General features: G+C 41.2%; 1 protein-coding gene across 1 annotated transcript in view; it reads left to right on the plus strand.

Moving 5' to 3' along the window:
• Window positions 1–833: 833 nt before the first annotated feature.
• The window catches only part of ABHD2 (abhydrolase domain containing 2), a 24,615-nt gene continuing 14,402 nt past the window's right edge, over window positions 834–11,046 (plus strand). Inside the window, 2 exon segments of the mRNA XM_010295401.1 lie at window positions 834–1,027; window positions 11,019–11,046. Of these exon segments, the coding sequence (XP_010293703.1) occupies window positions 834–1,027; window positions 11,019–11,046 (222 nt within the window).

Raw genomic sequence — 11,046 nt, forward strand, 5'->3', positions numbered from 1 at the left:
TCTTACTTGGGTTACCCATGTGATTGAGGAAAGACTGAAGGGAAAAACCTGCCCTTTCAATGTGAATGAAATGTCCCTGTAATAACTGCAGCCAGCTCTTTGAACCACGTGTTCAAAAGAAGCTGGATCAGTTTAAGAATTTCAGTTTAGGCCGGAAGGATATTTTTATACTGTGGATTTTCTAATTCTTTCTGCTGCCCTGCTTCTTTTACTCTGAAGCTCTTGAAAGACTAGATATGAATCTAGTCATCCTTCAGCTGCAGAACTACAGTGTATTAAAAGAAATGCTGAACTCACTGGCATGTAAAGTGACCACCTTAAATACATGCAGGAGTTGGCACTAGTGTTCTCATGGAGGTGCAAAATTCAGGCTGAGGAGCTAACGTAGTTCTTTCAAGTTCTCCTTTTCAAGGCTGGGAAGAAACATGCATCCAAAGCTGCTAATGTGCTTTTATAGCCTGACTTTTCACTCAGCTTCTACTTAAGTTGGATAGTCTTGGCCAAGAACCTGAAACTATTGACTGGCTGCAAACCATAGGCTTTGACACCTGAGACACTGTTGCAATTCTAGCGCAGCACAGATTAGGAATAAATCTCTTTCACGACTGATCATCCAGTTTCTATTTATTGTGGTGGTCAGGATGTTTAGAGCAGTACAAATAAACTTGCTTTCATCTTAAAAGTTGCTAGTCTGAGTTGATATGCTAGGATTCTTGTAGCAGTGTTAAGTGTAGTTGGTTAGCACTGTCTTATATTTCACATGGCAATTGTTATTCATATCCAATGGTATATTGCAAAAAGCTTTAATATTGTTTTTTATCTCCAGGCTCAAAATGAGTGCAATGTTGGAAACGCCTGAGTTGCCGGCAGTATTTGATGGGGTGAAGCTAGCTGCAGTTGCTGCTGTTCTGTATGTTATTGTTCGCTGCTTGAATTTAAAAAGCCCAACTGCCCCTCCAGAACTCATTTACCAGGACTCTGCTTTGGCCCGCTTTCTACTCAAATCCTGCCCACTTTTGACCAAAGAGTAAGTATTGTATTTTTTCCATGTTGACCTGTGTTATGGGGAGAAGAACTGCACTTGACCATTATTCTGCCTAGTGTGTTTCTTAAATCTGGGTGCAAATGAATGTCAGGGTATTCTTTGATAAACAATACCTGTTTCAAGTCAAGCATTTCATTATTGTTAGTGTCCCAGGTACCTGGGTTTAGGACCAAGCCTTGTTGTGCAGGGCTCTCCATGGATGTATAAAGAAGTCATCCCTGCCCCTCTATATGGTGGCTGTATTCTGATGCTGTACTATACCAGCACTGTATAGCCCACTGACTCTGGAAATGGGGGAGGGATGGATGCAGTTGGCACTTGGTCTGTTCATGTAGTCCCTTTTTTTGTATTGGGGAAGAAGGGGCTCACAGGAAGGAAATATTTTCATGGTGTCTGTGTACTTACAATGAACATAGGGATGGCTATCAGTTTTAAGTGTACCCTTATTTGAAGTACCTTAAGCTGATTGAAGACTAATTAAATTTATTACTGGGTAGAGCACATCATAACTAGTTTATTAAAGTAATGACATATGGGTCAGCTCTAAGCCTGTTGAATCCACTTTCAAGTTGACCTTATGTCAGCTGTGCGTTTGAGCAGGCTGATCCTTGACCTTCCATTCTAGGTTCCCAGAATCAGTGCAGCTGCCCTTACCTTCACCAATAATATGAAGCATTTACTACAATTTCATGAGGCTTTGGAGGGACAAGGAACTTTGATTACAGTACTTCTCTTCTGCAATCACTTTGAAAACTTGCAAGTTCTATTTAGAAGCCCTAAACACATCAATTATCTAGTAAGTGCTGAGTACAGCTGCATGAACCTTCCTTTTGGATCTCAAAAGTCAAGCTGACTAATGATAGTCATTCTAGGGGAGATGAGAGGCTTTTAACAGTGCTGTGTTAGGTGCCTTGATTACATAAGGTGTAAGATTTTAGGCCATAGGATCTTAGAGTCTAAGACTATAAAGTCTTACAGGAAACAAAGCATTTTCTGTTTAAAATTGGAGGCCAAAGAGGACCTAATGCACTCAGAGTTTGGTAGTAATGTGTGTGTTGAAATTGAGCACTGAAATTGGATTCTTGATTATGTCTAGTGCCTTAACTGCAAAGCAGTTGCTTCCCTAAAAAAATACACTAAGGAGGTTCTAGTTACTTGGCATCTCGGACACTTGGCGTCTCAGTGTTGGCACTCCAGATTGACATGTCCCTAGTCACTGAAAGAGCAAGCATGAAGCTGTGCCGATTACCAGTCTTGAAGCTGTATTAGTATCAGGCTAATCTTTGGAAACAGATTGTAAGCTAATTCAGAGTCCATTTTACTTCTATTTCAGCTCTGTTTTCATGGCACAAGCTCCAAGCAGTACTGTATTAGAGCCATGTTTTTGACTTTCAGTCAGTTGGAGAACAAAGCATTCCCAAAGGAGTGAAAATGCAGAACATGTCTAAAAATTGCAATACATCTGTTGTGCATTAATTGCAGGAGTCAGGAGCTTCTTGCAGAATTCTAGTGTTGTGTTACTAGTGTGCAATCTTGAGTTGTTTGCTTTCACTGGATCAGCTGAGCTCAGGCTTGCCAACTTCTCTGAAAACTAGCAGTTATTTCCAACACATGGTTCTTGGGCAGAACATTGTCAGCAAGGCTTGCATGACACCAGGGAACAAACTCAGCTGAAACAAGCTAGAACAAGGTAGGTATAGAGATAACAAGACTAAACTATGTTAGGGAAGACAGGAATATGATTGCTGTCAGGAATTGAAAGGGTTTACAGGAAAGACAACTCTAAGATGATATATATGTGGGGTTTTTTGCTATTCTATTGGTATTATCACAGACTTTTTTAATACAGAAATTTTAAAGTGAAGGAAATCCTGTCTTCAGGTGTGAAAGTCACCTGGAGACTAAAGGAGAACAGATATATTTAAATTCCTGCAATTATGCATGCAATAGTTCATAGGGCTAATTAGCAAAAAGCTATGTGAAAACAGCTTGTGCCATACTCCACTGAGAAATCTTGCAAGGCTTTGATTACTTGCTAATTATTCAGAGTGTTAGGAAAGCTGATTAAGCAGCTCTTTTCACATTCTACCATGCAAGCAATATAAGTAGCCCAGCAATCCCTCCTGTTATATAAGTACTAGGTTTGTTGTAAGATCTGTTTTAAGACCAATTCCTCTGTACAGCTGTGAACTGGCTTTCAGACCTGGCTTGTTCATCTCTTTATGCTGAAGGGAAGAAGGGGTGAGAGTATTGCTGGAAAAAATAGGGTGGCAGGGAGAAAGCAGAAATAAGCAAAGCTATTCTATCTGTGCAGCTGTTCAAAAATACTTGGAAAAAAAAAAACACTTTTGGATTTTATATCCCCCTCATGGTACCATCCTCACTTATGGACTTAGTCAATACTGAATGACAGTATGGTTACAGTGTAAGCCAAGTGGTGGTGGATGAATAATTCAAGAACTTTGGATACTAGAACTGCCTGAGATGGCTGCGTGCCAGGTACCTTGTACTTGCAGATGTTAGTACTGCTTTTTACAGTTTTTTAAACTGCTAGAAGCTTTCTACATATCAATCAAACACTGGTAAGCAATAGACTCTGTCTTCCTAGAGCTCGTATTTTCTTACCTCAGTATTTCCATTCCTCTACCCCTGTCCAGCTCTGTACTTTGACTTACCAAATGGAGTAGCATAATCAGACCCTCTTTCATTCAAAGAACTGCTTCTTGCATGGAAGCTCTTGCAAATCAGCAAGAGCTATTGATGCCCTTTAACACTTGGGCCTAACCCCTGGCTGCAGCTGGCTCCTTTTCCTGTCTTTCAAATTGGTAGAGAAAGTGTGCCATCTGCTCTTATTCCTGTATAGAAATGCAGCATTGGCTCTTTGATTCATGAAGACAAATTTGCCTAGTGCTTGCTGGGCAAGAGACTTTTTTTAGCTGTTCCTGGTTTCTTCTACCAAGTGTGCCTGTGTATCTTTATTCCTGTAGCATTGTGGCACAAGTGTCATCCTTATAGAAAGTAATTATCCTTGTCATCTGCATACTTTTATCATTAATAAAGGCAAGCTCCTCAAAGGTTGAGGCAAACAACTGTCAAGCCTGTTAGTAAACATTGTCAAAGATCCAGCCTAGATCCTTCTTATCCTTGGTTTGCACAGTAACCTATACTGGATAAGCAGGTTGCTTGGTACCAGAAGACTTGTGGAGTCATTGCTGTTCTCCTCGATGTAAGGAGTCAGAAAAGCTGGCTTCAAGCTTTTCAATGTTCTTTTCCTCCATCTAATAGCAAACAGTGCTTGATTCCTGTCAACTCCTTAGTGTTTTACCCTGGGAGGAACACCTCCAGGAGAACAATAAACTATAGAAGAGTAGTGTTACTTCTGAAGCTTTGGCAGGTGAACATGTTGAGAGCTAAAGAATGGCAGCTCCCTATTGGTAAGTTGAAGCATTGACCTTGGGGAGAGAAGCAGACTTGGGGGTCCAAGTCCTTGCTAGGTACTCTGCTGTGGCATTGGCAGCAGCTTTGTGTTCTCAATCTCTCATCAGCAAGGAAGATGTGCTGTCATACTCGTGCCTTTTTTAGACTAGAATACTTCTTGCAGTCACTGAAGGTTGAGGATGGGTGTGATGGGCACTTCACTAAATAAAAGCTACCTAAATCGGGAAGGAGGTGGTTTTAATCAAGGAGGCCAGCCTGTACTTTTAAATAGTTCTGACTTAATAGTTCTGACTTCATACAGTTTCTATGGGCAGCAAACACTTCTCCACTTATGTTAGTTTCTTTTTCAGAGGCTTAGGGGATATGGAAGCTCTGTAAGCTGCTTTAAATTTTTGCTGTTACATATTTGCTGGGTCTTCATCACATTGAACAGTCTAGCTGAGCTGATGCAGAAAAAGCTGCTTTCTACATATGTGGGGGGAAGGGAATTGAACTCTGCAGACTTTTAGATGAGCTTTCTTGATTGGAATTCAAATTGCATTCCCTAACATCAAATAGGGGACAAGGTTGGATTTGTAAAGCATCCCTTAAATACCTCCAAACTGCTCTGTAAAGAGGGGGAAAGAAAGAGAACCTGTCACCTGTTGTAATGCAAGTGGCAGTTCACAGGGTATCCCCTGACATGGACAAATTGTAGATTCTGCCTGATAGCCATCAGTATCCAATGTACTACAGCACATCAAAGGTGATGTAAGAGTTAATGTTTAAAGTGTTAATCTCCTCAGATAAATGAAGTAATGCTCCAGAAATAAGCCTGTTGCTGAACTTCCACTTTAGATCTTTGAGGACCTGAATGCTGATGCTTGCTAATAAAAATAGCACAGTTTTTGTATGCTTTGTGTGAGCTGCTTATCCAGCTGCTGCTTTCCTAAATTCCTGCATACTGGGTGATGTGCATGCTCTAAAATCATAATCTGCTGTATGAGAGCCACTAAAACTTAATCTAAAACTTAATCTACAATCACATGTTGTAATTGTTTTTAATACTAAAATGCCAGGAGAATGTTTGTGAAACACTTAGGAATTCTCTTGCTCTTGGGCACTGTTGTGGACAGCCGCCTATCAAGTTGTGGGGCTGCACTGCACAGCTGCAACACAGCATTTGGAGTTAAATGTTAGCATTTGTGAGCAGATTTATGTAAGTGTGAACTCACTTAGCCAGTTAAGACTCTGTACTACTTGTGCTGTATAAGTCAGCTTCCATAACAAGTAGCTGGCATCCCCAAACCTGTTCTCCTGTCTGCCTTCTGTTGCAGAATCCTGTTACTGGAGGTTATAGGACTGGCAACTGGGAGCCGTAACTAACTGCCTCACATACTTGTTTTTACTCGGAGTGCCTGATTATCTATTGCAACTGACCAAATCAAAACAGGAAAATGAGTCAATTAAAAGCATTTGGGTCTGGAGCAAACTGGGAAGCCATTTTTGTATCACAGAAACTGATATTTTTGTTTCCAGTAAAAAACTTTGCCTTCGGATCTCCTGTGTTATCAGTACTTGCTTGTCTGTGCTATTGTGGTACATCCTCCTCCTCCTCCTTGTGTGGGCATGCATACACCTCTTTGGCAAGAGGTCTTCCTGACTGCTGTTCACCACCCAGCTGGCTGCTTGGCTCCTGTCATCTGTAAACTGCTATTGCAGAACAGTGGAAACACTACTTACAGACATGGTGTCTGTGCCTGGGCTCTCATACATCTGTGAGCAGCTTTGCTGGAACAGGGCACACTGGGGAATACATAGTGAATCATCTCCATACAGTGAACTTTGCTGTACTGGGATAATCTCTACAGTACACTGCTTTTCAAAACCGCTTTTGTTTACCGCAGGCATTATAGAGAAGTTGAAGTCTGTCATGTTCTTAAACATGTTCCCTTTTTCTACTTAGTATCAATGCCAGAGGGAAGCCACCTGCTTTTATGAGTGAGGGGCCCTTGTTTGGAAGACATGGTTTAATTTAGCAATAATGATAGTTTTAGCATAAAATCTAAAAGGCAATGCTTGAATGCTCCTTAGACTGAATACTACATAGTTGCCCAGTCTGCATGATATCTCGCTTGTGTTTCCATGTGTCACACCCTGCTGAGCTTGTTTTGATAGTGAGCCATAAGAAAAATAGCCTGAGTACATGCTCTTCTGCCTACAGGACGATTGTTTCAGAAGAGCATCTTTTTTCAGCTGTTTGCCATGAGGAATGTTGGCTTCACTACAAAACAGTCTGTGCTAACTATCCAGTGCTGATGGCAATAGCTAGGTTTTTCAGCTGGATTGAGTATGAAAATGTCTCTGGAATTGTTTTTCACATAAGCTAAATTTTATTTAATCTGTATGTGATTTGCACTTTCAGAGTGTGAGGGTTCTTGCATAATTCCTGGCTAGTTTTTTTGCCTCACCCGTGTGGTATCATGCACCTTCATGACTGAAGAGTTCTTTCTATGGCATCATCTTTGAATGGTTTTAGTAAAAGCAAGCTGAAAATCCACACATCCTGGATGAAAAGATGTCTTGTTGTTCAATTATGTGTGGTCTTGCACTATTATGCTCAGTACTTGGTCTTGGAAATTCCTGTAGACTTTTTCTCACTGAAAAATATAGATAGAAGTCACTCATAGGAAGACTTTTTTAAAAACAGATTTGTCCATTGCCAAAATGGATAGTCAACAGAAACAGTCTGACAGACAGACCATATGCCGGATTCTGCTATAGATTATAAGGATGCTTTGCAAAGTCAAACTTGTCCATCAGCTGAGGACAGCGTTTACTGGAATACAATGATACAGAGGCATCACTTTGTTACTGTGAAGGCTTTATAGGGTTTAGTGGTAGGTTAGATTGGCAACTTTTCTTGATAAATGGAAGTCTAATATTTTCAATAGCTGCTTGCTGTTGCATCAATTTGGTAAGGTGAGTTTTAATATGGTTTAGTTTTTCACTGATTGTGCAAGATCTGTACAACCTGGGCAACTTCTTTCCCCTTCCCTGTTGAAGTGTTGTGATGTCAGTCTGCTGGAGCCTGGATACTTAAGGGATTTTAGGATATCTGTCACCATAAGCCTATTGCTTAAAGACTGATGAGCAGTAGTAAAAGAGAAGATAGGTGAGAGAGAGCAGCAGTTTGCTAACAACTTGCATGTATTTCAGAGCTTTAACTGCTTTATTTTTAAGTACAAACTGCACAAATATACTTGACATGCTTAAGTGTGACTAAGTGGGAGTAACTAATCTCTGCATCAGAGTACTGTTCAAAGCACATTACTCATGCTAGATCTTGACCTTTGAATATTTATCTAGAAGAGTGTAGTTACATACAAAGTGACTAACACTAGCACATCTCTGCTGCAGGCAGTGTGATGCTTAAACAACTGTCTGGGGTTAACATGAAAGATAAGCTGAGCATTTTACTTGCTTGATCCATAGGATGCTCAGAAACACTAGCTTGTGCACTCTGAAGGGAGCAAGCAGTGAATGCCCCCTTGTCCATAGGGCTTCACATGGTTTTAGCTTTGAGGGAAATGTGGAACCCATAGGTAGCATTTGTCCATCGTTATGGATGGAGTCACATGGATTCCTGCCTTGGTTTTAGTCTTTCCTTTAATGAGGAACATCAATGAAACTGCATGGGCTGTTTGCCTGTATAAGAGCACCATAAAGGTTTGACTTACTGGAGATCAGTGCTTCAGGTAACTTCCAGTTGGGTTATTCAAAGGAAAGTTTGGGGTTTTTTCCCCACAAAGAAACCAGCTGTGACCTGAGGAGGCAGGCTGTGGTAAGCAATACACTCTTGGGAAGCAGTATGCTTGAAACCATTTGTCTTCATTTAGATCCCAGCAGTAGTGGTGAGGCTCTGAAAACTTTGAATTTCCTTTCTAACAACATCCTGTGGTATGTGCTGCTGCATCTGTTCCAGTGGATGACTGACTTATAGCTGGAAACTGAACATGATGAACATGAGGAAAAGATTGGTGCTTGCAGAGATCCTTTATTTTTCTTTATCAAGGTGGTAGCAGTAATCAGTCACAGCTGTATAACTTGGCTGTTGTAGCTGGAGAAATGGTTTTCCTGTTAGCCCTATGGGGTAAGACTTTGGGTTTTACCTAGGCTAATCTTTGATTTGAAGAGTGCTGTACAGAAGCAGAATCACCAAGCTTTCCAATGCATGTGCTTAATCTAAGATTAGAAACCAGGCAACAATGTTGTTGTCTGAGTCTCTTCTAAAAGAGCTGCAAATTCTTATTGTAGGTTGTATTTGACAGCTCTCATCAAAAAAGCTGCTAGCAAAACCCATCTGCAAAGGACTTCGGTGAAAGAAGACAAAAAGCTAGTCAAGCACAGTCTAATGTGGGGTATGGCTACTGAACTGGTTATAAAGTAAATGACTGGGGTGAAGCCAGCTGCTTTTTCTTATGCTAGAAGGGCAGTGTCTCTTCCTCCTGGCATAATAGTTGCTGTACAAAAACCGTCTGCAGTGAGCTGTATGTGATATGAGCAGAACAGTCCATAGTTGTTCTTGCACAGCCTTATTTACATTGACCACACTATCCCCATGGATGTCTACTTCGATTCACGAGAGTGTATCCACTGACTAACTTCCTTCTCTACCAGCAGTTGCAGAGGATGAGCTTGTACAGTCCCCATCATTGCTGGGAACCTCTGCACGGCTGGCATGCTGCACATTGCGCCTGGCAAGACCCACCTGCAGTTCCTATCTCCCAGTGCAGAGGTGCTGGGCTGATAAGATAGATAGGGCTACTAGCCTTGGTTAGATTTTTTGAAAAGCTTTATAGTTGAGTGATCGAATCCAACATGCACTGAAGGCTAACTTGTAACGTTATAAGCATCAGTTGGCAGCTTTTGTAGCTTTTATTGAAATGATATCTAATTCTATGGGAATCTATTTTGGATCTCTTTGGGAAGTGCGCTTGTAAAAACTGAGTGGAGCTGCACAATGAACCGCTATGTTGCGTTGACTGTAAGAAAACTACCTCATGGATGAGGGAAGAAAACAGGGAGAAACCGCTGTTCTTGTCTTACTAAACAAGCCTAGATAGTTCTTATTTTTATAGGAAGTATTTTTTTGAGGAGTGTGTAGGGGGAACAGGGAGTTGTGGATATGACACATAAGAGCTGGCATGGAGAAAAAGGTCCTCAGAGCTCCTGTGTGAGCAGAAGGGCAATGTTTCTGTCACATTCTAGTGGATTATGGGCTTAAGTAGTAAATCTGAGCCCCGAGCTGCCTAGTTTTCTGTGAACAGGGGAAAAAAAATGAAAGAATATTATCTCTGCTTCATGTGGTCTCCAGAAGTTGAAGGGAATAATTGCAGGAAGCCCTAAAAACACAACAGGGAGGGAGTTGCTAATCTCTCAGGATCCAAGGTGGTGTCAGCAGCTCTCAAGCTTCTTCTGGATACCCTGCTCTGTGTAGCAGAGACCACAGCTCCTTAATTGGAAGTGTGTCCCCTGGGGCTGCTGTTCTCTTAAACAATATATCATTCATGCTTTCCTGTTGAGAGCTGATATAACTATCTTTTTCAAGGCCTTGGTGCAGCCTCTCCTTTGCAGAGTGGCCAGGTGACTGCCCCACCACCACTATGTGGGCAACAATATGTCTCCTGTTAAACCACTTGCACCTTGGCTTGTGCTAAAAAAAAAAAAAAACCTGATAACTAAGCCTTTAATGCTTTTCAGCTAATAGCTGTATTCCCCCCATGTCTTTTTTTGATGGCCAGTAAAAGAAAGAAAATCTGCTTTGTCACTTAGCTTTAATATACCCTTGATAAACATAATTGGTGGAGTCTCCCCTCTTATGTTGAAAGGGATTTACTATTCAGTGGAGTTTGGCCAATTCTGACAGCTCCTTTTAAAACTGTCCCAGCTTTACCTAACTCTGCTTGAGACAAAAATCACCCTTTACCATGCTCTTCACTTAACTGAGAAAAGCAGTTCTGTGTAAAATGATCCCACCCATCAAGTCTTGGGCTTTTGGTCTTCTAGAACTTGCTGTCAATCCTGTTGTTTCTGCCACTGGCTTGTACAGTTAAGTGCTTACGAAAGTTCATGTGGCTTAACCCAGCAGGCTTCAGAGTTTCAATTAAAACAGATTTACAACATTTTACAGGTTTTGGAGGTCAGTTTGGTTGGCTAGCAACATGCTGTCCAAATGTCGTTGGGGCACAAGGCCTCTGTGTATTTGGTGAGAAGCATTTGTGCATGTAATGTTTCAATAGAGGAATGTCTGGATTTTGGCTTCTGCTGCTGCTATCAATGCTGATTTCTCAGCTTTAAAAGCGTATCAGTCTGTCCCCTTGTGTAAGGCTGCAAAGATCAGTGCTGCCAGTTCAGTCATAGCAAAAACAATTTCATATTTGTTACCAATTACATATTTGGTAGCGAGGGGGAGATTTGTTATGGGATTGCTTATCTGTTCTCAAAGGCTCATTAACACAGCAGGGATAAACAATTAAATTACTGCCTCTTCCAGGTACATTCCACCCCTGATCTGGGGAAAG

The sequence above is a fragment of the Phaethon lepturus genome, unplaced genomic scaffold (genome assembly GCF_000687285.1).
Source record: "Phaethon lepturus isolate BGI_N335 unplaced genomic scaffold, ASM68728v1 scaffold35179, whole genome shotgun sequence".
Lineage (NCBI taxonomy): Eukaryota > Metazoa > Chordata > Aves > Phaethontiformes > Phaethontidae > Phaethon > Phaethon lepturus.